Source organism: Salvelinus sp. IW2-2015, unplaced genomic scaffold (genome assembly GCF_002910315.2).
Source record: "Salvelinus sp. IW2-2015 unplaced genomic scaffold, ASM291031v2 Un_scaffold16623, whole genome shotgun sequence".
In the NCBI taxonomy this organism is placed as follows: Eukaryota; Metazoa; Chordata; class Actinopteri; order Salmoniformes; family Salmonidae; genus Salvelinus; species Salvelinus sp. IW2-2015.
This window is the reverse complement of record NW_019957677.1, coordinates 14,259-41,996: the sequence shown is the minus strand read 5'-3', so window position 1 is coordinate 41,996 and position 27,738 is coordinate 14,259. Positions and strand designations below refer to the sequence as shown.

General features: G+C 44.4%; 3 protein-coding genes and 1 long non-coding RNA gene across 4 annotated transcripts in view; 2 read left to right on the top strand and 2 right to left on the bottom strand.

The window, feature by feature from the left end:
- The first annotated feature begins 219 nt into the window (after positions 1–219).
- On the top strand, positions 220–6,278 carry LOC112080970 (transcription termination factor 1). The gene is made up of 11 exons (XM_024146915.2): positions 220–308; positions 897–2,029; positions 2,586–2,713; positions 2,889–3,074; positions 3,228–3,306; positions 3,545–3,669; positions 4,063–4,258; positions 4,386–4,478; positions 4,692–4,757; positions 5,035–5,120; positions 5,787–6,278. Exons 2-11 carry the CDS (start codon positions 927–929, stop codon positions 5,933–5,935), a joined length of 2,211 nt encoding a protein of 736 aa, XP_024002683.1. The 5' UTR covers positions 220–308; positions 897–926; the 3' UTR covers positions 5,936–6,278.
- Positions 6,279–7,686: 1,408 nt separating this feature from the next.
- Positions 7,687–18,788, bottom strand: LOC112080968 (gelsolin-like). Its single transcript, XM_024146914.2, has 12 exons — positions 18,612–18,788; positions 18,356–18,445; positions 18,113–18,245; positions 17,638–17,942; positions 17,216–17,349; positions 16,901–16,988; positions 9,385–9,555; positions 8,928–9,096; positions 8,653–8,774; positions 8,341–8,418; positions 8,036–8,096; positions 7,687–7,897 (listed from the first exon to the last, which is right to left on the bottom strand). Exons 1-12 carry the CDS (start codon positions 18,618–18,620, stop codon positions 7,728–7,730), a joined length of 1,530 nt encoding a protein of 509 aa, XP_024002682.1. The 5' UTR covers positions 18,621–18,788; the 3' UTR covers positions 7,687–7,727.
- An 11-nt stretch (positions 18,789–18,799) lies between these two features.
- On the top strand, positions 18,800–21,212 carry LOC112080969 (uncharacterized). The gene is made up of 2 exons (XR_002896271.2): positions 18,800–18,885; positions 20,221–21,212. It is a non-coding gene; the product is annotated as an uncharacterized lncRNA (long non-coding RNA).
- Positions 21,213–21,865: 653 nt separating this feature from the next.
- The window catches only part of LOC111981065 (tetratricopeptide repeat protein 41-like), a 17,053-nt gene continuing 11,180 nt past the window's right edge, over positions 21,866–27,738 (bottom strand). The window contains exons 5-17 of the mRNA XM_024146913.2: positions 27,515–27,672; positions 26,879–27,362; positions 26,467–26,706; positions 26,033–26,222; positions 25,631–25,824; positions 25,454–25,513; positions 25,234–25,364; positions 24,701–24,890; positions 24,410–24,560; positions 24,059–24,211; positions 23,713–23,849; positions 23,462–23,588; positions 21,866–23,340 (exon numbers count right to left, since the gene is read on the bottom strand). Of these exons, the coding sequence (XP_024002681.2) occupies positions 22,725–23,340; positions 23,462–23,588; positions 23,713–23,849; positions 24,059–24,211; positions 24,410–24,560; positions 24,701–24,890; positions 25,234–25,364; positions 25,454–25,513; positions 25,631–25,824; positions 26,033–26,222; positions 26,467–26,706; positions 26,879–27,362; positions 27,515–27,672 (2,831 nt within the window). The 3' untranslated portion in view covers positions 21,866–22,724. The remainder of the gene's footprint in view (positions 23,341–23,461; positions 23,589–23,712; positions 23,850–24,058; positions 24,212–24,409; positions 24,561–24,700; positions 24,891–25,233; positions 25,365–25,453; positions 25,514–25,630; positions 25,825–26,032; positions 26,223–26,466; positions 26,707–26,878; positions 27,363–27,514; positions 27,673–27,738) is intronic.

Genomic DNA, 27,738 nt, shown 5'->3' with positions numbered 1-27,738 from the left:
ACTTGAGTGACTTAATATTAATAAGGTATCTATACTTTTACTCAAGTGTGACAATTGGGCACTTTTTCCACCACTGCATAGCGGGAATACTAATTTAGACCTACAAATCCTAATCGTTGGGAATGCAGATGGGATAACTCAATATGTTATATTTCAATAGTACATCCACCACCACAGAGTGGCAGTAGCTAGCTTTTGTCACAGTCATACACACAAATTATTAACTTGCTAATGCCGAAGAAGAGATGTACATTTCCGGCTATGTAGCTTTGTCGCAAAGGTTCCACTTTCCGCACGTGTTCAACCAGGTGCACTTGTTTTTCTTTACGAGTTTTATCAAATTTGATTTACGTAGCAGGCTAGCTAGACTATTTGGTGAACTATCATATGTTATGTAGCCGCTAAGCCAGCTAGCTATAGTAGCTAGCCAGCTAGCCTATAGTAGCTAGCCAGCTAGTATAGTAGCTAGCCAGCTAGCTATAGTAGCTAGCCAGCTAGCTATAGTAGCTAGCCAGCTAGCTATAGTAGCTGCATGCTAGCTATAGTAGCTAGGCTAGCTAGCTATAGTAGCTTAGCAGTAGCTATAGTAGCTAAGCTAGCTATAGTAGCTAAGCCAGTTAGCTATAGTAGCTAGCCAGCTAGCTATAGTAGCTAACTAGCTAGTTAGCTTATAGTAGCTAGCTATGTTTAGCTATAGTAGCTAGCTAGTTATCCCAACATTGATCACACTTGTGCCCGTATGTACGAAAAAGTCAACTTGTGTTTTCATATGCACGTATTTTGCTAATCGAATTATGGTAACTAGTTAACGTTACATAGCTGCTAACGTTCATGCCTATCCATGCTGTCACATTTAGGAAACAATGGAAAACATTAATCTTGTCTTTCTCTTACAGATAGAGAAAATAGGTTAAGTTGCAGCCACCATGCTGGGGACTTTAACATCCACCAAACAAGAGGCAAGTGAGAATTCCATATTGCTTGAGATGTCTCGAGTATCCCCTCTTCTATTTGAAGAAACTCCTGAATTAATCTCATCAGTGGCACCTGATACAGTCGAGGGATGCAAAAAAAAAAAGAAGAAGAAGACTAAAGTACTCTCTGAACAGGGACCAGAAGAACCGGCAATTGAGCATAATCTAAAGGATGGTCACGAGTTGACAGAACCTAAACATAAAGAGCAAACAGTGACCGAGCTGGAAGTGGTGGAGAAAGGGAGGAAGAAACTCAAAAAAGGAAAGCAAAAGAAGCAGCAACATGTTATTAAAGATGAMATGGRGGTACCAGATCCTGAGGAACAAACTAGTGGGAAAACAAAGAAAAAGTCAAAGAATCTTCAAACRCAACAGGTGGGAGCGGAGGGAGTGACTGCTGATGAGAAGAATATGAATAGCCGGAAGAAAAAGAGAAAACATAATGACATTGAGCCAGAACGGGGGATAGACTGTGTCCTCTCAAAGTCTGCAGTAGATGTTTCAGCTGTAACTGCACCAGATGAGGCCAGAAAGAGTAAGAAGAAGCACAAGAACAGACAAACAGAACTTGAAGAGGGAGCGGAAAGCCGTCGGACAGTTTCAACAACAGCAGAGGATCCAGAAATCATAGAACTGCACACTGAAACAGTCAAGAGAGGTGAAAGTATGGTAACTGAGGCAGAGGAGAATGTAAAAGAGAAGAGGAAACAAAAGAAGAAAAAACACAGAGAGAGTGAACTGAATGATTGTCCAGATAAAGCAGACCTTCCAGGTATAAAAGAACAAACTGAAAGAAAATTGAAGTCAAAGAGGTSGAAAACAGATGGAGGGTCTACAGCTGTGGAGGGCAGCGGGAGAAAGAAAAAACGCAGCAGAGAGTCAGACAAGGGAATGGACAGTGTCCACTCTGCAGAAGGTGTTTTGGATTTAGCTGTTCCAAATGTCAACAGGACTCATGATGCTGGAACAAACGGTGAGACAGAGGGCGCCCATTCAACCATGGTTGAGACAGGGACCCAACACAACAAACCCAGCCTAAAGGAAGAAACTCAAAGGTGAGTAGAAGGAAACCTGGTTCACTTGTATTGAAGTGTGAATCTAGTGTATTTTGAAAGAGTGATTTCCTAAGTGAACACAACCATTGACAGTAAGGCAATTCCACAATAAGAGTGATGCTGAGACTCAGATTTTTCATTTTAATGTATGCCCAACAAAAACCAATGTTTGCAAAGTTAAACGAACCATAGAACTCTAGGCACAATGATGACTTTTAACCATTTCCACTGAACATTTTACGAACACTCATTTAAGCTACTTGTTGAACAGTGCAGATGCAAAGATTGGTTACAGAATGAGTGCACCAGCTGCACAAACCCTCATTCTGTTACCAACCCTCATTTTCAACTAAATGTGTTTTTGTAAAATTTTCTGTCGAACTTTAACTTTGCAATCATTGGTTTTTGTTTGACATTTTTAAAGTGAAATCTGAGTCCCCGCATCACTCTGTTACTGTGGAGTCGCCCAGAGGCATTTGCTGGTGAAAACCAGACATTTTGTGAATGCGGTGTACCAGAATATAATTTAGAATTTTCTCCCCTCACTATGCTACAGTGTGGACGACTGGCAGGCTCTGAATGATCTCAAAGATTTCATTCCCAATGTTGAGTCAAAGTCGGTTGCCGAGATCCATAAGATGATCAAGTATGATCTTGATCGATTCAGGGAATTCCGAAGACAAGGTAAGCTTATTCTTCAGTCACTCATGGTTCAATATTTTTGAGCGTTAATCACGCCGGTATGTAACATTGTAGCAATGATATGTAAGATGTTACTGTGTTTAGAGATGAGACTGAATGTATTATCATATGTTTTATCATTTTAGACCTAACCAGTTGAATCGTCTGTTGTTCCCAGGCCTTTCCCTGCGAAGTGGAAGATTCAGTACGCAGGAGAACGAACGAATCAAGAGTAACGTCTACGACTTCCTGGCTCTCACTGGGATTCAGAGTGGCTCTAAGCTCTTCCATCCACAGCGCTTCAAAGAGGAAGAAGCAAATATCAAGCAATTGAAGAGGCAGCACAGATTCCATGAAATAATAGGTGTGTCGTATTGTAGCAAGGTTCATTCGATTAGAGCACTTTCTGACAAGTTTTATCCACATTACATCCCTGTTCTTCAGCATTGTCTACAGTGGTCAAAAAAATGTGCTTAGGAATTTCCCAGAAAACTGATCTCACCTCTTGTTGTTCCAGGTGAAGGAATACCCAGGCCTTGGCATCAAGTCTATATACGTGGGAGGAAAATATTTGATGGCAGCAACTACAAGGGCAGGTGAGACGGGGCTCGTTACTATAAGGAAATGACCCTCACGGTCATAAACGGCTATGATGGCTATACATTATGTTGCCTCTATATACAGTGTACGGAAGTATAGTAATACTGAATTGACATTTTCTTTAGTGTTCACAACTGTGCTCTTGTTCTGGTATGAACCACTTTATGGTTTGCTAACATTTACAGACACATTGAGGCACTTTGAATGCTTATTTCCTTGATTTCCTTACCGAAGGTTCACCAAAGAAGAACTTCACTCTTTGAAAAAACTGCAGACGTTGCACGGCAACAAGTGGGCGGCGATCTCGGMGTTGACTGGCCGAAGCGGATCGTCCCTAGAGAAACGTTTCGCTCAAATGTGTAAGTCGTTGGGAACTGGAATCCGCATAACTCATCGCCACTGTTCGCTCCCCAGCGCCTTAGTTATTGTTTTTGTCTTGTTGATGAAACAGAAGAGAGGAATATCCAGCATCGTGGTACATTTTTTTTTATCACAGTACATATTCTGCAGTTCTATCACGCATGCAATGATGGCCGAAGGAAAATAACTGTGGTGTGTTTGAAGTAACTTTGTTGTTGTTGTAATATCCCAAACAAATGTGGGAGTGTCACCAAGTACTGATTACAGCTTTAATATATTGACTCTGACATCCTTGCCGGACATCCTGYTCCACTTATCTTTTTGGGAAAATGGTTGTTAGCTTTGTATGACCTGGGGCAATACTACCGCTTTGTTTGGTGTGTATTTCTCAGCTGCAAACAGAGGCGCGTGGACCGAGGAAGAACTGAAAAGACTAATGGAAGCTGTGCGGAAGCACCTGGTGGGACAGGCAGAGCCTGGCAGTGGACCAGCCACCGTCAGGAAAGACAAACTGTACAACAACATCCCCTGGACAGATGTGTGCCAGGCGGTTGAAACGCGCCACTGGTCCCAGTGTCGAATAAAATGGTGGGCAGGGAGTTTGGTTTATTTTGTAACATTACTCCTCATTCTCATTGAATTGTTTACAACAAACGTTCAGATTCAGAACTTTTGTCTGACTTTTTAGACTGTGTCTTTGATTTTATTTTTCCAGGTTGGCTGTTTTGAAGCACAAAATGGCATATGGACAACCAGTATTCAGTGGCGGCACAACATCCTTACAAGGCAAAGTGGATTTGATCAAAGCGTAAGTGTGTTGATTTCCATTCAATCTATGCGATGGTGAATCTGTTTTTTTGCTACTTTGTTTTTAGATTTATTAGCCCAGTCTAGTGTCGTTGATTTGGACCTTTCTGAACTGTTCTGATACACAGGACAAAAGGTAGACTTTTGGTCCTGATATTTGCATGTGAAATTGTTGCATGGTGAATTTTTATCCATGTCATTTTTGACCTTTAAGGTTGAATGCAAAGCAGATAGAAGATGCTGCAGATATCGACTGGGAAGAAATTGCTTACACAATTGGGTAAGAGGTTGTTATTAAACACAGATTGTGGTTTTAGACAATGTGTCATAGATGACATTGTTGTGTTTATTATGTGACATTTTCACTGAGGGAGGTTTGTATTGGGTTAGTATTCACTTTTAGGATTGTCTAAGTCTTTGAATACAACACTGAGATCAATGCATGACAAAGCCTTTACACGTGTTTTCCATCTTCTAGGAGTGTGGAATGCAACAGTACATGTCAGTGTGATGTAATGCAGTGCTATGTGCTAACATTTATATGTATTTATTTTAAGGAATGTCACGCCGCACTACATTCAGACACACTACTACAGGCTAAAGGTAGCCAACGTTCCGTTGTGGCAGAGCATGTCCTTCTGTGGTAGGTGTAAGCTACTGTCATAAACACTATCCTCTTATTTTACAGAGTAGGACAGTGGAGAGGACAGAAACAGCGAAGTAGATGGTAGAGGAGCGCGAGAGGACTGGGTCAGATTCAAACCCAGGCTCACAGCAGTAGTACACAGTACCTGGGAGCCCGAGGCAGCGGCTTAGACCACTGGACCACCCAATATTCTCTATCGCTACGTTTTTAGCATTTCGTTAGAATAGTTAAGCGTGAATCACTATGATGACGTTGTTTATTTTTTTTAAACTGTATTTWACTWGGCAAGTCAGGTAAGAACAAATTCTTATTTTCAATGACGGCCTAGGAACAGTGGGTTAACTGCCTTGTTCAGGGGCAGAACGACAGATTTTTACCCTGTCAGTTCGGTGATTCGATCTTGCAACCTTTCGGTTACTGGTMCAACACTCTAACCACTAGGCTACCTGCCGCCCCRGAAATAAAGGGAGAGGAAATGTTGCTATGTCCCCCTTGACCGTACTATTTAAATATAATGATACTTTGGGGAAGAGATCTTTGATATAGTCCCAAATCACACCTATTCCCTTTAAAGTGCACTCCTTTTGACCATGGGCCCTGGTCAAAAATAGCACACTATATAGGGACTAGAGTGCCGTTAATTTCTATGTGTTTTCTTTTCAGAGATCATCGACTTCCTCAACAGTAGAGTTCTCCCCAATTTTGAAGAGCAACTCCAAGTTCTGATAAAATCAGGAGAGATGGTGTCAAGAAACGATCCTCAAGAGCTCTTCCTCCTCTCTGAGATCTTTGATAATGAGGACAGCACCTAATACAGCGAGGTTCAGAACAGTTGATGAAAACAAAGCACATGGACCTTGCTTACGGTCCCTGTGGGGGTAACTGTATGCCCCTCTGTCCCTAAATTAAGGATTCAGCTCATTCATTGAGGTTAATGACGATCAACTTATTTGTAATTAAATGTTAGTTTGGTTTTCTGTAAGATATTACAATGTCATCACCATTAATTCACTTTGAATTAATGCATTTTGTGGGGGGGGGAAAGTTAGTACTCGTGACCAGTTGTGTAATTGTTTTGTGTTTGCAAAATCTGACTGAGGTGACATTTTTATTGTCCTTTTTCTATTTTTGAGAATAAATGTCTCCTGGCTTCTAGTTGCTCTGTCTTGATTGGCCRGTCTTCATCCATTGCGAGCATGTTTATGAAAATCACTAAACCAAAGCCTCATAGCTATTGACTACAATTAACAGAGCTGACAACTGGTGTTGAGCATCATACATTTTATTTAGTTGTGTGAATGTACACTGCTCAAAAAAATAAAGGGAACACTTAAACAACACAATGTAACTCCATGTCAATCACACTTCTGTGAAATCAAACTGTCCACTTAGGAAGCAACACTGATTGACAATAAATTTCACATGCTGTTGTGCAAATGGAATAGACAAAAGGTGGAAATTATAGGCAATTAGCAAGACACCCCCAATAAAGGACTGATTCTGCAGGTGGTGACCACAGACCACTTCTCAGTTCCWATGCTTCCTGGCTGATGTTTTGGTCACTTTTGAATGCTGGCGGTGCTCTCACTCTAGTGGTAGCATGAGACGGAGTCTACAACCCACACAAGTGTCTCAGGTAGTGCAGCTCATCCAGGATGGCACATCAATGCGAGCTGTGGCAAGAAGGTTTGCTGTGTCTGTCAGCGTAGGGTGCCAGAGCATGGAGGCGCTACCAGGAGACGTGGAGGAGGCCGTAGGAGGGCAACAACCCAGCAGCAGGACCGCTACCTCCGCCTTTGTGCAAGGAGGAGCACACCAGAGCCCTGCAAAATGACCTCCAGCAGGCCACAACCTGAGCCACTTGTGGGTTGTAGACTCCGTCTCATGCTACCACTAGAGTGAGAGCACCGCCAGCATTCAAAAGTGACCAAAACATCAGCCAGGAAGCATAGGAACGAGAAGTGTCTGTGGTCACCACCTGCAGAATCACTCCTTTTTTGGGGGTGTCTTGCTAATTGCCTATAATTTCCACCTTTTGTCTATTCCATTGCACAACAGCATGTGAAATTTATTGTCAATCAGTGTTGCTTCCTAAGTGGACAGTTGATGTTCACAGAAGTGTGATTGACTTGGAGTTACATTGTGTGTTTAAGTGTTCCCTTTATTTTTTTGAGCAGTGTATTTGACTGCTTTGTTGAAGCGTTTCTGTCCACTGTCAGCATGTTTGATAGACATGACATACCCATGGGGTCGTTATGGAAACCTAGTCTGCACAAGATTCTCAAACAGGAATATCTGAACTCTGCTCAACAGGGCATGGTACAGAAGCAAAAGAACCCATGTCCCATTTATTACAAATGTAGTAATGTACTGCTAAAGAAACATGGGCTAACAGTATTAAGTGTGTAAGAAAAGGAAATTACATGAAGATTCTCTCTTCAAGAAACAGCAATAGTGTGAAGACATATTATCCATCACAAATTGGTATCCATGGGCAGTCTAACAGTTGAAAGGAAAGGGGATACCTAGCTATTGCACAAATGAGTCAAAGGTAAAAGGCTTTGGGTGAAGTTGCCACTAGGGGAAACCTCACCCTGGAGTGGTTCAGACATGCAGACCAGCCATGGTCTGTTCAAGGGGATCACTGCTCCAGTACCCATGGTCCCAGCCCAAGAACCAGCCAGTGAACGTGGGAGGCTCATGACCTTGCTTTAACTTCACTATGGGCGTACTGCCGTCCCGCTTGGTAGGGTCTGTCTCTATGTAACGAACAGCTGACCACAGAACAGGAAATAGGCAGGAGCAGTGAGGAAAGAAAGAACAGTTAATTTAACGAAACAGCACATTTAAGTTCCCGTTGGCACTTTTATCAGGTAATTATGTGATCTTGTTTGAAACACACCTTTGCTTACCTGAGGCTATACCCTCTGTCTTCTCCTCCTCATGAGCTTCACCTCCGATCCAAACAAAGATCTGAAGGGTACATGGAAAATGTTTAGCGAATCAACAGGGGTGCATTATTARCAAAGAAAACATAGGCACGTTCAGCAGGATGCAACGTTTCGGAACGTTCAGATCTAAATGTGCTATGTAGAACAAACAAGCCCCTCTGACATGTGGAATAAGGAATCGCGTTGGTTCTTTTCATGGCATTTCTACAATGTTCAGCTACTGAACGTGGCCCTGGTTGCATCTTGACAATCCCAATACTAGTCACCTGTTCCCAGGTGTCCAAGAGCATGACATCATCTGGGACCAGATCTTCTTGTGTCATCTCCCCAGGCACCTCTTCAATCTGTGGAAATAGTATTGTGGCATTTTGACAACGGGCCAGGTCAGTGCACATTCAGGAGGACAAGGAAATGGTTTCCCACACTGTAGGTATAAAATGTGGATCAAAGGCTATTTCATTCGCAGAGGAAACTGAATTTGTCCAAATGGATATTCAAATCATGTCAAAAATGTAAACAGGAATGGAGCAAAGTAAGCTGGAAAATGCTATACTACAGTTATAACAGGGCAGACTCACAACAAACTGGCCAGTTTTGTTGGAGCAGGCAAACAGGTGTGGTGGATGAACGTCCATTTTGTTTTTCAGTCTGGCTGAGGTACGGTAGTCTGCTTTACCTCCCAGAGCATCCCAAAAGTCATCTTGACACACAAACACAAACATACAATTGTGGATTTGGAAGAAGATRGAGCGGTTGGAAAAGCTTTGTCTTGTATCCTCAAAATCAGTAACATTCTGTGGCTATTGGCTAAACACCATTTCGTAGTGAATTCGACTGCTGACAGGGAACGTACCTGCTTCTTCACCCTCGGCCAGCTCTGAGGCCCCTWGAAGGTCACTTAGCTTTTGAGCTCCATGTTTCTCACTGTCAATTGTCCCCTTTCCCACCCATATGAAGGAGGGTGCCGGGGTCACCAGCACAAAGAYATCGTTGGAGTTCAGATTTGAGGCAGCAGCATCAACCTTGAGTGGAGAGAGGAAGAGWGGAGGCAGTGAAAATACTGTACACTGGAGGTACTAACTACAGTTCTGCCATGGCAAACGGACTGTAGTCATCTTCACCAAGACACCAACCATACATCACAATGGCTGGCTACTCAACTATCTACTGGGGTGTATTAGTGTAGTTTCGGCTTGTTTGCTTCCGTTTGGATCCTAGTGAATACACCCCAAGAGTAATCAAATAGGTGTACCTACGAAACATYCTTTATTGACCTCTCCCCACCTCACCTTCCATCTCCTGTTACTCACCTCTATGGCACGTGTGCAGCCAGCAGGGTTGGACCGCACCTGGAACAGCTGTGTGTCTGCAGCCTGGGCCTGGCCACCCTCTCTGGAGGTACCACCCTGGTGCACTACCATCGGCTGCCCCCTGAAAAGACTCATGAGGTGGGCGGGCTCCTTACCCTGGATAACCCGCACCTTCATCATGGTAGAAACAGACAGAAAATCATTGAGTGAGTCAGATACCTGGCTTTAAACCTTCCCTCATTTCATTTTACAGACCAATGCTCTGACCCTGTTGATATCCGTGTCTGAATCCTGGCTTAGGCAGGCCACCAAAAATTCTGAAATTTCCATCCCCAGCTACAACATTTTCTGTCAAGATAGAACCGCCAAAGGGGGCGGAGTTGCAATCTGCTGCAGAGATAGCCTGCAGAGTTCTGTCATACTATCAAGGTCTGTGCCCAAACAGTTYGAGCTTCTACTTTTAAAATTCCACCTTTCCAGAAATAATTCTCTCACTGTTGCCGCTTGTTATAGACCCCTCTCAGCCCCCAGCTGTGCCCTGGACACCATATACTGTATGAATTGATTGCCCCCATCTATCTTCAGAGTTTGTACTGTTAGGTGACCTAAACTGGGATATGTTTAGCACCCCGGCCGTCCTACAATCTAAACTAGATGCCCTCAATCTCACACAAATTATCAATGCACCCTAAATCCGTGAACATGGGCACCCTCATAGATATCATCCTTACCAATTTGCCCTCAAAATACACCTCTGCTGTCTTCAACCAGCATCTCAGCGATCACTGCCTCATTGCCTGTGTCCGTAATGGGCCCGCACTCAAACGACCACCCCCCATCACTGTCAAACGCTCCCTAAAAAACTTCAGTGAGCAGGCCTTTCTAATCGACCTGGCCCGGGTATCCTGGAAGGATATTGACCTCATCCTGTCAGTAGAGGATGCCTGGTTGTTCTTTAAAACCTCCTAGGGATCCCTTAACGCTCGAATCCCGTTAGCGGGATAGATTTGACAACATCCGGTGAAATTGCAGAGAGCCAAATTCAAACTACAGAAATATATAMATTTAACATTCATATAAATACAAGTTTAAATACATCAAAATAAAGCTTAACTTCTTGTTCATCCAGCCGCTGTGTCAGATTTCAAAAAGGCTTTACGGCAAAAGCACACCATTCGATTATCTGAGGACAGCGCCCCGCATACAAAAACATGAAAACCATTTTTCAACCAGGCAGGTGCGACACGAAAGTCAAAAATAGCGATATAATAAATGCCTTACCTTTGAAGATTTTCATCTTTTTGCAATCCCAAATGTCTCAGTGACACAATGAATGGTYGTTTTGTTCGATAAATTCCTTCTTTATATCCCCAAAATGTCAATTTATTTGGCGTGTTTGATTCAGAAATAAACCGKTCCCAAATCGCCCAACATGACTACAAAGTATCTAATAAGTTACCTGAAAACTTGGTCCAAACATTTCAAACAACGTTTCTAATCCAACTTCAGGTACCCTAAAATGTAAACAATCGATCAAATTTAAGACGGAATAAACTGTTTCCAATACAAGAGAAAAATAACGAGGAGCATGCTCCTGTTCACGCTGACCAAAAGACTTGAGTCCATCTGAGTGACACATGGAAAGAATAGGACTACTTCTTCATTTCTCAAAAGAAAAACATCGAACAATTTCTAAAGACTGTTGACATCTAGTGGAAGCCATAGGAACTGCAATCTGGGCCCGAATAAATCAGGTTTCCCATAGAAAAGCATTGGAAAACACAATGGCCTCAAAAAATGTTTTCCCTGGATGGATTGTGCTCAGTTCTGTTATACTCACATACATTATTTTAACAGTTTTAGAAACTTTAGAGTGTTTTCTATCCAATACTACCATGCATATGCATATCCTAGCTTCTGGGCCTGARTAACAGGCAGTTTACTTTGGGCACGCTTTTCATCCGGATGTGAAAATACTGCCCCCTAGCCTGAAGAAGTTAAAAGTGCTTTCCTCACCATCTTAAATAAGCATGCCCCATTTAAAAAATGTAGAACTAAGAACAGATATAGCCCTTGGTTCACTCCAGACTTGACTGCCCTTGACCAGCACAAAAACATCCTGTGGCGTACTGCATTAGCATCGAATAGCCCCCGAAAAATGCAACTTTTCAGGGAAGTCAAAAACCAATATACACAGTCAGTTAGGAAAGCTAAGGCTAGCTTTTTCAAACAGAAATTTGCATCCTGTAGCACTAATTCCAAAAAGTTTTGGGACACCGAAAAGTCCATGGAGAATAAGAGCACCTCCTCCCAGCTGTCTGAGGCTGAGGAAATACTGTCACCACCGATAAATCTACAATAATCGAGAATTTCAATAAGCATTTTTCTACGGCTGGCCATGCTTTCCACCTGGCTACCCCTACCCCGGCCAACAGCTCTGCACCCCTGCAGCAACATTCCCAAGCCCCTCCCACTTCTCCTTCACCTAAATCCAGATAGCTGATGTTTTGAAAGAGCGGCAAAATCTGGATCCCTACAAATCAGCTGGGCTAGGCAATCTGGACCCTCTCTTCCTAAAATGATCTGCCGAAATTGTTGCAACCCCTATTACTAGCCTGTACAACCTTTCTTTCGTATCGTCTGAGATCCCTAAAGATTGGAAAGCTGCCGTAGTCACCCCCCTCTTCAAAGGGGGAGACACTCTAGACCCAAACTGTTACAGACCTATAACCATCCTGCCCTGACTTTCTAAAGTCTTCGAAAGCCAAGTTAACAAACAGATCACCGACCATTTCGAATCCCACCGTACCTTCTCCACTATGCAATCTGGTTTCCGAGATGGTCATGGGTGCATCTCAGCCACGCTCAAGGTCCTAAACGATATCATAACTGCCATATATAAAAGACAGTACTGTGCAGCCGTTTTCAGCGACCAGGCCAAGGCTTTTGACTCTGTCAATCACCGCATTCTTATCGGCAGACTCAATAGCCTCGGTTTCTCAAATTACTGCCTCGCCTGGTTCACCAACTACTTCTCAGAATGAGTTCAGTGTGTCAAATCGGAGGGCCTGTTGTCCGGACCTCTGGCAGTCTCTATGGGGGTGCCACAGGGTTCAATTGTCAGGCCTACTCTTTTCTCTGTATATATCAATGATGTCACTCTTGCTGCTGGTGATTCTCTGATCCACATCTACGCATATGACACCATTCTGTATACATTTGGCCCTTCCTTGAACACTGTGTTAACAAAYCTCCAAACGAGCTTCAATGCCATACAACACTCCTTCCGTGGCCTCCAACTGCTCTTACATGCTAGTAAAACTAAATGCATGCTCTTCAACCGATTGCTGCCCGCACCTGCCTGCCCGCCTAGCATCACTACTCTGGATGTTTCTGACTTAGAATATGTGGACAACTACAAATACCTAGGTGTCTGGTTAGACTGTAAACTCTCCTTCCAGACTCACATTAAGCATCTCCAATCCAAAATTAAATTTAGAGTCAGCTTACTATTTCACAACAAAGCCTCCTTCACTCATGCTGCCAAACGTACCCTCGTAAAACTGACTATCCTACCGATCCTTGACTTCGGCGATGTCATTTACAAAATAGCCTCCAACACTCTACTAAGCAAATTGGATGTAGTCTATCACAGTGCCATCCATTTTGTCACCAAAGCCCCATATACTACCCACCACTGCGACCTGTATGCTCTCATTGGCTGGCCCTCGCTACATATTCGTCACCAAACCCACTGGCTCCAGGTCATCTATAAGTCTTTGCTAGGTAAAGCCCCGCCTTATCTCAGCTCACTGGTCACCATAGCAACATCCACCCGTCGCACGCGCTCCAGCAGGTATATTTCACTGGTCATCCCCAAAGCCAACACATACTTTGGCCACCTTTCCTTCCAGTTCTCTGCTGCCAATGACTGGAACGAATTGCAAAAATCACTGAAGCTGGAACTCATATCGTCCCTCACTAACTTTAAGCATCCGCTGTCAGAGCAGCTTACCGATCACTGTACCTTACACAGCCCATCTGTAAATAGCACACCCAACTACCTCATCTCCATATATTTATTTATTTTCTCTCTTTTGCACCCCAGTATCTCTCTTGCACATCATCACTTGCACATCTATCACTCCCGTGTTAATGCTTAATTGTATTATTTCGCCATTATGGCCTATTTATTGCCTTACCTCCCTAACCTTACTACATTTGCACACACTGTATATAGATTTTCTTTTGTGTTTTTGACTACATTTACATTTAAGTCATTTAGCAGACGCTCTTATCGAGACGACTTACAAATTGGTGCATTCACCTTATGATATCCAGTGGAACAACCACTTTACAATAGTGCATCTTACTCTTTTAAGGGGAGAGGGGTTAGAAGGATTACTTTATCCTATCCTAGGTATTCCTTAAAAGGTGGGGTTTCAGGTGTCTCCGGAAGGTGGTGATTGACTCCGCTGACGCTGCGTGAGGGAGTTTGTTCCATTGGGGTGCCAGAGCACGACAGTTTGACGATGGATGCGTAGGACTGTACTTCCTCAGAGTAGAGGAGAGCGAGCAGCAGAGAGTGGTCGATGAGCCTTGTTTGGGTGTAGGCCTGATCAGAGCCTGAAGGTACGGAGGTGCCGTTCCCCTCACAGCTCCGTAGGCACAACCATGGTCTTGTAGCGGATGCGAGCTTCAACTGGAAGCCAGTGGAGAGAGCGGAAGGAGCGGGTGACGTGAGAGAACTTGGAAGGTTGAACACCAGACGGCTGCGGCGTTCTGGATGAGTTGTAGGGGTTTAATAGCACAGGCAGGGAGCCCAGCCAACAGCGAGTTGCAGTAGTCCAGACGGGAGATGACAAGTGCCTGGATTAGGACCTCGCTGCTTCCTGTGTGAGGCAGGTCGTACTCTGCGAATGTTGTAGAGCATGAACCTACAGGAACGGTCACCGCCTTGATGTGAGTTGAGAACGACAGGTGTTTGTCCAGGATCACGGCAAGGTTCTTAGCACTCTGGGAGGAGGACACAATGGAGTTGTCAACCGTGATGGCGAGATCATGGAACGGCAGTCCTTCCCCGGAGGAAGAGCAGCTCCGTCTTGCCGAGGTTCAGCTTGAGGTGGTGATCCGTCATCCACACTGATATGTCTGCCAGACATGCAGAGATGCGATTCGCCACCTGGTTATCAGAGGGGGGAAAGGAGAAGATTAATTGTGTGTCGTCTGCATAGCAATGATAGGAGAGACCATGTGAGGATATGACAGAGCCAAGTGACTTGTGTATAGCGAGAATAGGAGAGGGCCTAGAACAGAGCCCTGGGGGACACCAGTGGTGAGAGCACGTGGTGCGGAGACAGATTCTCGCCACGCCACCTGGTAGGAGCGACCTGTCAGGTAGGACGCAATCCAAGCGTGGGCCGCGCCGGAGATGCCCAGCTCGGAGAGGTGGAGAGGAGATCTGGTTCACAGTATCAAAGGCAGCCGATAGGCTATAGGATGAGAGCAGAGGAGAGAGAGTTAGCTTTAGCAGTGCGGAGCGCCTCCGTGACACAGAGAAGAGCAGTCTCAGTTGAATGACTAGTCTTGAAACCTGACTGATTTGGATCAAGAAGGTCATTCTGAGAGAGATAGCAGGAGAGCTGGCCAAGGACGGCACGTTCAAGAGTTTTGGAGAGAAAAGAAAGAAGGGATACTGGTCTGTAGGTGTTGACATCGAGGATCGAGTGTAGGTTTTTCAGAAGGGTGCAACTCTCGCTCTCTTGAAGACGGAAGGGACGTAGCCAGCGATCAAGGATGAGTTGATGAGCGAGGTGAGGTAAGGGAGAAGGTCTCCGGAATGGTCTGGAGAAGAGAGGAGGGATAGGGCAAGCCAGTGTTGGGGGGCGGCCGGCCGTCACAAGACGCGAGATTTCATCTGGAGAGAGAGGAGAAAGAGGTCAAAGCACAAGGGTAGGGCAGTGTGAGCAGAACCAGCGGTGTCGTTTGACTTAGCAAACGAGGATCGGATGTCGTCGACCTTCTTTTCAAATGGTTGACGAAGTCATCCGCAGAGAGGGAGGAGGGGGGAGGAGGGAGGGAGGATTCAGGAGGGAGGAGAAGGTGGCAAAGAGCTTCCTAGGGTTAGAGGCAGATGCTTGGAATTTAGAGTTGGAAAAGTGGCTTTAGCAGCAGAGACAGAAGAGAGAATGTAGAGAGGAGGGAGTGAAAGGATGCCAGGTCCGCAGGGAGGCGAGTTTTCCTCCATTTCCGCTCGCTGCCCGGAGCCCTGTTCTGTGAGCTCGCAGTGAGTCGTCGAGCCACGGAGCAGGAGGGAGAGACCGAGCCGGCCTGGAGAATAGGGGACATAGAGAGTCAAAGGATGCAGAAAGGAGAGAGGAGGGGTGTGAGAGGCAGAATCAGGAATAGGTTGGAGAAGGTTTGAGCAGAGGGAAGAGATGATAGGATGGAAAGAGAGAGTAGCGGGGGAGAGAGAGCGAAGGTTGGGACGGCGCGATACCATCCGAGTAGGGGCAGTGTGGGAAGTGTTGGATGAGAGCGAGAGGGAAAAGGATACAAGGTAGTGGTCGGAGACTGGAGGGGAGTTGCAATGAGATTAGTGGAAGAAACAGCATCTAGTAAAGATGAGGTCAAGCGTATTGCCTGCCTTGTGAGTAGGGGGGAAGTGAGAGGGTGAGGTCAAAAGAGGAGAGGAGTGGAAAGAAGGAGGCAGAGAGGAATGAGTCAAAGGTAGACGTGGGGAGGTTAAAGTCACCAGAACTGTGAGAGGTGAGCCATCCTCAGGAAAGGAACTTATCAGGCGTCAAGCTCATTGATGAACTCTCCAAGGGAACCTGGAGGGCGATAAATGATAAGGATGTTAAGCTTGAAAGGGCTGGTAACTGTGACAGCATGGAATTCAAAGGAGGCGATAGACAATGGGTCAGGAGAAAGAGAATTCCACTTGGGAGAGATGAGGATCCCAGTGCCACCACCCGCTGACCAGAAAGCTCTCGGGGTGTCGAAACACGTGGGCAGACGAGGAGAGAGCAGTAGGAGGTAGCGGTATCAGTGGTAATCACATGTTCCGTCAGTGCCAAGAAGTCGAGGGACTGGAGGGACGCATAGGCTGAGATGAACTCTGCCTTGTTGCCGCAGATCGGCAGTTCCAGAGGCTGCCGGAGACCTGGAACTCCACGTGGTCGTGCGCGCTGGAACCACCAGGTTAGGGTAGCGGCGGCCACGCGGTGTGAAGCGTTTGTATGGTCTGTGACTACGTTTGTTAATCCCATGTGTAACCCTGTGTTTGTTGTTTGTGTCGCACTGCTTTGCTTGATCTTGGCCAGGTCGTAGTTGTAAATGAGATCTTGTCTCTAACTGGCTACCTGGTTAATTAAATAAAAGGTGGGGGAAAAAGCGTCTGCAGACAATACAACTGACTAATATTGTTAAATTTTGTAATCCAGTGCATCTTGATTAAAAATGATCTGGACCGTATTATCGGGCCATACAGCGATAAATCAAACGATCCAGTCACCTGTACTGCCCCTCCTCCCAACTCGTCATCCAGCTGAGCAGCCAAGATGGCCGAGGCGCCAATCATCTGGCTAGAATCCACTCCTTGCCTGTGAAAAAGGAGTACTTTTCAAGTGCTATTAACATACATTCATGCTTAGGTTATATCATACAGTATATAGTTGGTTTAGATGTGTTTAATACAGTATGTAACAAAAGCCTGGTGCACATAAATGATGAAGCCTACAGTAACGATAGAAGGACGATAGCAGTTTTTGCTGTAAGACTATGTAATAACACATATAGCTCCCAGAAGGATAATCTCCATTGTCTTTACCATATGTAGATGACCTGTCCGTTACGGCCTCCATGCTGGTAGTTGTAGAGGATGATGTAGCTATCTCCCCCATAGAATCGTCCATAAGTGGAGGGCTCCACAGGCACCTTGTCAGCGCCCTCAATACGCCAGATCTACGGAGGTTAACAGGTAAATACAGCTCTTACTAGTAGTCGTCCATGAATGGAAAAAAGGTAACACCCCTTGCAGTTCTTTTCTCAAAGGCTTGTTTGTGAGATTGGGACACCGTTTTGGTGGGTGTGCAGGCCCACAGTCGTAACCCTTAGGGCCTGTATGTATCCCTTTACTGAGGACACAACTACCCTAAACCTTGAAACACAATATTTAATGTTAACTACCATCGTACTATATGGTGTTTACTCAGGTAACCCGTGTCCCCGGCAACAACAAAAAATCCATACCTGCTTCTCTCCATTCCCCTCGTCCACCATCCCATGCTGAGCCGCCATGGCGTCCGAGTGATGGAGAGTGGAGGCATCGAAGKGCACCTTCTTGATCTTGSCGATTTTGTTGGATACGTAGGCGGTTCCCAACCCCACTGTATGGTCCGCATCACGGCAGATTTTGAAGAACTGCTTGAACAGAGGGGTCTCCCCATTCTCAGGTAGGATCTGGACCTGGGTGTGTTTCGGGTAACCCATCTTTGTGATAAACTGTTCGGCAGCACTCATCACCGCACTTCTCTCCTCTTTGTTAGCGTCCTTACCTGTTTTTATTCCAAATAAACTCATGATTAAACTGCAAAGGCAGAAGAACTAAGTGACTTCCAGGCGCAACAGTATTCAAAAGTAGTGTCTAATCTAAGGGAAGATTAMAGCTTGGGGTTTTACAGTCAAAAGAAGTCATAGAGACCAGCTGCTGAGGAGAAACCAATACCTTTCCAGACAAAGATCATGCCATTGGGGCCATTGTCCAAGATAAAGCAGTCACTTGACTCCAGGGAATTCTGTGAAAACGGGTTCTCCGATGATACCATATCCATGCCCATATCCCCACTGGCATTAGACACCTTTTGGAAAAAACATTTCAATGTAATATTGGTATTTGAAGGTCTGCTCAAAAACTGCTTATTACATAATATTTAACGATTCAATTGTTTAATTCGAAAATGGATCTGACCTTGTATAATTTCGCCAGCTTCCTATTGGACACGTCTGTATTTGTGTCATCTGCATTTGCCTCAGGCAAATCGGGTTTGGGTCCAAGAATCTGGAATGAGACTACGAGASTCAGGCATCTCACAGCAAATGATCACCATTATGTTAAAAGGTAACTAACTATAGATGTCTATTGGAAGCATATAAACAGTTGCATGATTTTGAAGTGTATAGAAATTAACTTTTTTCCGTCCCTTTCTCCTTATTGAAAGACTCACCTCCAGCATCTTCTCACAAAAGTAATCCTATAGGATCCTATAGGTTTTTAATAGAGGCCTTCCACATTGTATGTCGGATTCTTTTACGATTATTACATGTTCATTTAGATGTTGCCAAGCTAAAACCTTGATAAAAACCTGGAAAGATTGTATGAGTTGCTTCAGTTCCTTCGTCACATTCTGCGATTGGCTACGTCAGCGGATGTAGACTTTGTTAACTGCAGCGGTATTTTGTGCTCAACATGTGCCATCACCAGCAGCGCAAGCTTCCAAAGTGAGTTCGGAAAAATTTTAAGCATCCATCTTATAAATAGTTTTCACATACAAACTTTATATATCCGAACTCAGAATCAAACAGGCTTCCCAAAAAATAACATGGTAGAACGTTTATTTTGATTGGCGATGTTGTGCTTGATCAAAATCGCATCAGGTGGCATGATTTCAGATGTGTCATGTAAACAAGATTATTAGGGAAATCGTTTTTCTTGCAAAGCATGTAAACATTTAAATCAAACCACTACATTCACGATAATTGTATTATTGTGCGCATACTCAGTACCGGTGTTGAGCCGAAAATCTCCCCCCTGCCAGAATTCTCCCTCCCTTCGGGTGAACGCGCACACACTCAATTCTTCATTGCTGCRACTTGCTTGCTAGTTGAGATTTCAGAAGTAATGTCTGCAGTTTAGGTTTTGCTATTTGTTTGAAGTGTATYAGTCTATAAATACATCTCTTTGCCATAATTTGTCATCTCTCCCATGTCTTATTCGACTAGTAGTTGTTCTGAAATGTTTATTGCTTGCTAACATTTTACTCCCTCCTCTATGTTTAACATAACACACATACATTAATTATTAATTTCGGTTGCCTATTCTGACGTGAAGTTTCTATAAAAAGTATTTGACTCTCGTGACAAAATGAACGAAATTAGAAAGGGGGGAGAGGGGGGGAGAGAAATCCCCCCCTTAAATCTTGGGACTGCAAGGCCTGGCACACTTCAGAATCATTTTGGTGACCTATCATGCCCTCTGATGTGTGCCACAGGAAGTATTGGACTAGTCACAAAAGGAAGTGGTTATTTCAGCAATATAGTTTCAGAGCCTGTACTATTCTCGCTACCCTCCTCAATCCCTCATGTCTTTTTCCTCTTATGGCTTTCCTAAAAAAAAGTAACACTTTTCTTTTTCAGTTTTGAAGAATGTAGGTACATGAGTAAAAATACAATAATAATAATAAAAAGTTGTACTCTGGGTGAAAAGAAAGTTACATATATAAGTCAACATGAGTGCATATCATAATCACAGTAAACTGATATGATAATAGAAAAAATACAAATAAATAAACATATGTATAATAATATAATAAAAAAACTATACTGAATGTGCTCATGAAGAATCCCTCCCGCAATAGGTCCTTTTGCCCTAATAGGACACCTCACCATCCCCATCAACCTCCCTCCAACCACAAAACAAATATGTAATATGCAAACAAATATATATAACACACACACACACACACACACACACACACACACACACACACACAGTACATACACATAGACATATTCACAGGACACTCAACGTATCTCTTATCTCTTTTCCTACATCAGATATGCAGGTGACATTTCCACCTGGATGACAGCACATAATCAGCAAGACGGCGATGCCTTCATCCGAGGGAATGCCTGCMCATTCTGAGATGTTAGATAATCCCAGATGATCACGTCATTTACATTCCAGCCCTAACCTGGACGTTCTGCTTCTTCCTCCACACCACCCAGCGATGCCCCCAAGATGCTAAGTCAGAGCCTTGTCAGCTCCAGATTTGACTACTTCAACTCACACCCTGCTGGACTCCCTGCATTCTCAGATTCCCCTCCACTGATTTGCACYCTGGACGGGCTCCCTATTGCAGCTCACATTATGTTCAGGATGCTAATTCTAGCCTACAGGGCCAGAAAATGACCAGCTCCTTAATACCTCTCGGCCTGGATAAAGTGCTGTACTGTTGTTCTTTCTCTGTGATCTACAATTGTGTCATTCTTGAAGTTGTCTTCTCTTTAATGATTCAGTGGACATTCACCAAGACTTGGCTGTGTACTGTTGCCTAATTGGTTGAATGAGTTGAGCTGCAGGCATCATAACTGCACCGTCCCTTGCTKTTTGTAAACGCTGATTCAAAAAGCACTTTGATACTGATTTACTTTTGTACTAGGAATACCCAGGAATACCTSTTGCTCTATGTTTATAATAAAAACATATGTTTGCTGTGCTTTCCTCKAGCAGTGAACAGGTTAGGTAGCCGTTTTCTACTTTTTCTACTTTCAGAATATGGTAGATTACATCATGAAATACGACATTTACCATAACATGTATTTATGGTTTCAGCATATACTGTACAAATTGATAACTTATAAATACATTTGATTTGCTAAAGGTACATTMATTCTTCCCTAATCCTCTTTATTCTCCCCTGTCTTTATTTCTACATTTAGTTMACCTCAAATGATACAACAGGTTTGCGTTGTCTTTTCAATCATAATATATGGTATTGTCTTGCCTCACAGATATCATGATATACAATAAAGACAGAATGAACTGATTTATTTACCATCACTGTGGCTTGTCCAAAATCCAATATATACCACATACACAAACAGACACACTCATTCTTCTTCTGACTATAAGGTGATATGGCCACACTGCTATGGAAAACATACTGTATATTATCAGCATCACAGTTGTGGATTATAAAGATTGTAATGATACGTTTGTATTTACATGTGTTATTGTGTGATAATATTTGTGTATTATCTTTATTTTCTTAAACATGACAAAATGCTTCTAAAATAAAATGTTTGTTTCTTTATACTCTAATTKTACTTTCTGTGGCACACACTACTGGTCAACATGAGCTACCAAAATGATTATGAAGTGTGCCAGGCTGCATAGAAGGGTGGGAGAATTTCGGCAAGCAAGAAAATGGCCTTGTCGAACACCCCAACTCCCTTCTAATTTCCATCATTTTGTCACTAGAGTCAAATGCTTTCTGTGGCCCACATCAGAGTCAAATACTTTCTATAGAAACTTCACGTCAGGATAGGCAACCGAAATTAATAATTAATGTATGTGTGTTATATTAAACAGAGGAGGGAGTAAAATGTAGGCAAGCAATAAACATTTCAGAACAACTACKAGTCGAATAAGACATGGGAGAGATGACGAATTTTGTCAGAGAGATTTATTTATTGACTAATACACTTGAAACAAATAGGCAAACCGAAAACTGCAGACATTACTAGTGAMATTTCAACTAGCAAGCAAGTCGCAGCAATGAAGAATTGAGTGTGTGCGTGTTCACCCGAAGGGRGGGAGAATTCCGGCAGGGGGGAGATTTTCTGCACAACACCTGTCGGGTTCCTATTGGTCAGTTACCCCGCTGCCTGTCCGCAGCATGAACCATTCCGATCGTATTGATGTATTTGATACCATTCCATTAATTCCGCTTCAGCCACTACCACGAGCCCGTCCTCCCCTATTAAAGTTGACACACACACATACACTCAATTCTACACAAACACACACCTTTGAATTCATGACCCAAAATCTACATTACATGATAAGGTCCAAACCGGCGTAGTCCTACYTCACAGCATCTGTAACATGTTGCTCAATTAATGCTTTCACTCACATCGTTTACTAGTGCTTACAATGGTTGATTACATCACCCACTTTTGGGTCCTAGAAATACTATAAGTATTGCCTTCTGAGAGAAAAGGTCAATGTTGTTGCAACAGGATGAGGAGCTAAACCATCTTACAAAACATTTAAACAATATTTAGATGCAACCCTACAGAAAACAAAAAAGTATCGATTCATTTGACAACATGAAGTGAAGTCAAATAATTTATTTTCTGAACAAAATAGGGGCCATTTCACTCCATTTAAACATGCAAAAATTATATTTAAATTTATATGTAAAAAAATGTATTTTGACAAATTTCAATATTGAAAAGAAAACAGCTGATTGGTATCAAAAGTGGTAAAAGATTAAACACTCAAACAGTTCAGTGGTCACCATGAGAGCAGTCTTCTCTAGATCTTTCTCTTCTCTCTAGTGCTTCCTGGCAGAWTAAGACACTCTGTCTCTCCAGCTCTGTTCTCCTCCCTGTCCCTGGCCTGTCTGTCTGACCAGCGGTGTGCATCTCTGTGTGTGCAAAGGGGATCCAATCTCTCTGTTCAAAGCTGTTACTRTGCGTTCCTCTAGAACGTACCTGCCTGGTAGGTGGCACCAGCCTGCCCTACGCAGCACTCGGGTCCTGTCTATGGAACGAAAGCCCGGTGCTGAAGCAGGTCTGGGTTTGAGTTCTGAGATCAGGTTTCTGATGTCACTCTGTGGCCCGAACACTGTGGTCTGGAAGGCAGACCGGGGCCTGGGAGAAGAAGACAGTCGGTTCTGTCTGTTGTTGTGGTTCTGGTACTCCACTGGTTCTGGTTTCAATTCTGGCTGTGTATTGCGGGACTTGTTGGATGGGGCTGACAGGGATCTGTTTACAGAGGGGTCCAGAGGGGTGTGTGTGGTGCCCCTGTACCAGGCCAGGTGGGAGTGGAGGGGTGCGGCTGTGTTGGGTCTGGTCCCACTGCTTAGTCTCGTAGTGGAGAGGTGGGAGAGGGGTCTGGACCTGGGGACCCGAGGGGTCAGAGGTCTCCTGGATTCTGTGTTTAAAAGCCTAAAAGGACAAAGTTAAACTCTGTTAGGTCCAATGACCTGTAACTTTCTCTTAGATCCTATGAAAATGCAAGAAGAAAATGTTATCATTTTAAATTGTGTAGGAGCTAAAGAAGGCTTACTGTTGTAAGTCCCTGGTCAGTGTGTGATCAGACCCCAGGAAGCAGATRTACAGGTCCAGAGCTCTCTGCAGCAGTTCAACAGCCTCTCTACTCTCTGTCTTACCGGAGCCATGAAATATCTGCCTGCCTGCCATGACACACACAAGCTAAACATATTACACTCTGTGCAGTTGCTAACAGTCTAGAAAAAAAAGTGTAAGAATGATTTGTGGTGAGTTGTGGTGCTTCTGTTTGAAAAATGAAATAATTACCAAGTTTGACCAAGGTGCCTGCGAGGCTGCATCCCTTCGCCTGAAGAAGTGGCGATGTGGGGGAACAAAGCTTCATGTCCTGGTCTTTGACGTGCACCGTGTGTCGATACAGCTCCACTGCTAGCCTCTGCCTCAACCTGAACACGTCACATCTTCACCACACTGTAACATTCATATACTGTGACTGACTGAGTAAACTACTGAKGAGGGGATGGGAGGAGGAAGAGAGAGAAGAGGGAGAACATTGACAGAGAAGAAACTACTGAGGAGACAATGGAGGACACAATTAATGATGAAGAAGAGGAGAAGAAGAACTAGAAGAACACTAGAAGAGAAGTATTCTCACCCTGCTGTGTCAGCGCAGGTGTCGGCCAAGACGTCTGCCAGGCACTCCTCCACCTCCACCACTAGAGGGTGTTCTTTACCATACCAGCGCCTCCTGGTCTTCAAGGCAACCTGGAGGTGCTTCTCAGCACCATGTGGGTCTWGCAGGCTGAGTCTGTCACATATACATTTTTTTTTTTAAATCATGACATTAATCTAAGCTTGCCTAAATTGAGACATACAGTACCAAAAGTCATTCACATGGGTTTAGGTCTAACAACAGCAAAAGACATAGAAACACCTGTAGCTGAACCTATGAAGTATAGAAACGTCACACATGAGACTATACCTAGTTATGCTATTTAATACACACCTGTGGATCCCACAGAGCAGTGATACAGTGGCCTCAGCACACAGGTGGAGTTTGTGGTGTCCCATATTGATGATGTCACTGAGTATCTGAGAGGCCTCGACGGTTTGGACATCTGCAAACAGMAGCTGGCAGAGTACACAAAGCAACTGACCTGATAGGGGTGAAACATGAAATACATATCATTTCAGCACACTAAAAGCATTTACTTACTTTGTGAATGAAACAATGCATCATCAGGTTGATTATTTAAAAACATGAGACCCATAGTGCTCCAACTCTCTGGACAGATACCCTTTCTAACAGTGATTCTCTCATGTCTCTCAAGGCAGGTAGTGGTGAGAGTCTGGGCGGTCTCCAGAGCTGATCTACAGTATGTCTCTGCCTCTCTGTGCTGGTCCGTCTCCACATAGAGCTCAGCCAAAGTCTGACGCACTGTCAGCAGTAACATCACACTCTCCCTGTCTCTGTCCTGCTCACCAGCCTGAAATGACAGGAAATTGGGAAGCAGAGCGATCATTTCAGCAGGCTGTATGAAAGCCTTTCATAATTGAGTGAAAGTCTATACACTAAGAACATAACATGGTATTACTAGAGCAATTACAGTGTTAAAGCAAAGTCTTAGCATCGTGGCTAGGTTTTAAAGGGATAATCCACTCAAAACTATCTTCTTGTATTTTTTAAATTAGTCCACTGTTGATATAGTCCCGAAATGTTTTGCACGTCAGCAGTTAAGTTTTATTTTGCATCATCATGCCAGTATCGACAGTGGACTAATGAAAGAAAATAAAGTTTCCCTTTAAGAGTGAGTGGTGGGTCTAACTAACCTGTGTGAGGGTGTTCTCAGCCTGCAGTAGGATCTGCTCTGCTTCCCCCTTCCTGTTCAGACAGAGCAGCAACTCAGAGACCAACATCTCCACTCTCCCTTTCACACCTGGATCCCACTGACAACCATCTTCTACAGGTGGGGAACAAACAACAAAAACAGTCATAATCATCACGGAGACATCATCAATAATCAATTTGTTATCAGGGATGAATAATTACCTTTGCCGTCACTTTGGGCCTCAGTCATGAAGGCCATGTTGCTGTGTACCTCTCTCTGCTCTGGATTGAATGGAGACAATAGCTGCATTATTTACGGATGGTATATCTACAGTTTTATGATGTTATAACTGATCGCCACGGAATGCGTRTTGAAATATGTAACCATKATGATTTTACCTGTATGTGTAGCAGGAGGGAATGCCCATCGCCCTGATTGGATAAAAGTAAGAGGGTGGCTTCCCTTACCCAGCAGGCTCTGGTACGAGGTGTAGGGGTCATAACCTCTGAGGATCAGGAGAGTCCAGTACCTGACAACATCCAGTCTCAGCTGAGGAGACTGGCTCCAAGTTGTAGACAGGTGCTCTACAGTCCTAGGGTCAGATAGTAAGTGGATACCGTTATGTAAATAAATGATGGATAAACATGTGAATCTGTAATCTGATAAAAAGGCTCACCCAGTTTTTAAGTGTTAGGTTAAATATATGATGACAGATAATCTGCGGCTAAACTATTTTACCCAACAGTAACTGTGTGTGCCCCTAGTGTCCATATGTGTGAAGTGTATGTCCATGCTCTTACTGTGGATCTATGAAGAAGGTGTGTAGCTCCCTCCAGGCCTCACTCTGCTCCAGGTGCCAGGGGAGCTCCTCCAGGATCTGAGGCCAGCTACAGAGCTCCCTGCCCTGCCTCTGGAAGAACTGGGCCAGGCTGAGATGGTAGCCCCGTCTGGTCCTCCTCAAGCCCCCTGAACCTTTACCGGGACGGACCCCTACAGATCAAAAAGTAGAAGACTAAGGAGAAGTGGAAATGAAATGATTGRTCAGTTGGACTCCTTAGTGCAGAAGAGTTCCACTTACATGCAGATACTCCACTTTCATTTTTAGACAAAGATGATCAACCAAGTAAAAAGCACCACCATGTTGGAAGGACCAACAAATGAAGGCCATTGTAAAATGTCCATTCTATGCTTTCTATTTCTAGGCTTGTAACTTCCGCTCCCGTCTGCCACTCACTCAGCAGGAGGAGGTYCATGGCTTGGCCCATTGATTGATGGGTAAGGCTCAGTGTTCCATTGGGTCTCTCCTGTACCCAGGGCCCAGCAGCAGTGCGGAACCGGGCCCACTCCAGAGGTAGAACCCGTATGGACCCAGGATAACCAAGAACCTCCAGCAGGACTAGGACCTGCTCCTCAGTCAGCCCAGCATGGGAGAGGTGAACCAGGCATAGAGTGTCCCATACCCAGCCTCTGAGATCTGGAGAGAAGGAAGCAGTAAGGTTAGATACAACAATTCATCATAGAGTGCCTACCTAACAATGTTCATTCTTCACCTTTATTGAGAAAACATTACAGTGGTTATTCTCGCTGTACGGCACTTWAAAAAAAAATCACAACTGAATAACTAGAGAGGGTAAAGATGATCCCACCTATGTTGGACACCTGAGAGGTAGGTCCTCCTGTTCCTTTGGCTGGACTGGCCGTATCCTCACTGACCCCGCCATAGTCATTGATCCAGCGCTGAATCACCCTGGCCCACAGCTCTGCCATAGAATCCACTTCCACATACTCCTCTATCAACTCCTCCTCCTCCTCCTTTCCCCTCAGGATGCGGCACGTCTGCAGCTCGCTAGCCACCACCGCCAGGAACAGCGGCAGGTGGCCCATTCCCAGCCTTGTAGTGGTTCCCAAGATGAATTGCAGTAGGGTCCTGTGCGGTTCCTGGCAGGGCAGGGTAAGGTGTTGGAGCAGKACGCTGYGGCGGACCCAGGGGTCTGATAGGCCGGGCCAGGGGAGGGTGTGAACGTCTGGGCGGAGGGTCAGCCTCTGGTAGGTGACGTCTGTGGAGGTCGCTGTGATGAGGATCTTACACTGGGGAGGCAGAGGGTCCGGGAGCCAGCATAGGTCCTTCACCTGACAATGAATGAATAAACGTTAGGAATTCATGTTCACTATATGAAATAATATGCTTTGTTTTTCATCTTGATTTATTTGAATGCTATCAATGTAAAATACACTGTACAAGAACCACCACTGGTAGTGGTCTGGGCAAAGTAAGGCATTACCTCCTGCATTGAGAGCCCGAGGGTCCCGGTAAGTCTGTCTAGTCCGTCCAGAACTAGAACACAGGGTCCCAGAGCAGCCGCAGCAGAGAAGGCCTGTACCACAACATGATCAGGCTTTACATGGTGCTGCAACCCCTCACTCCACTCAGCCTGGGGCCCTAGTACAGAGACACAATAACAACCCCTCACTCCACTCAGCCTGGGGCCCTAGTACAGAGACACAA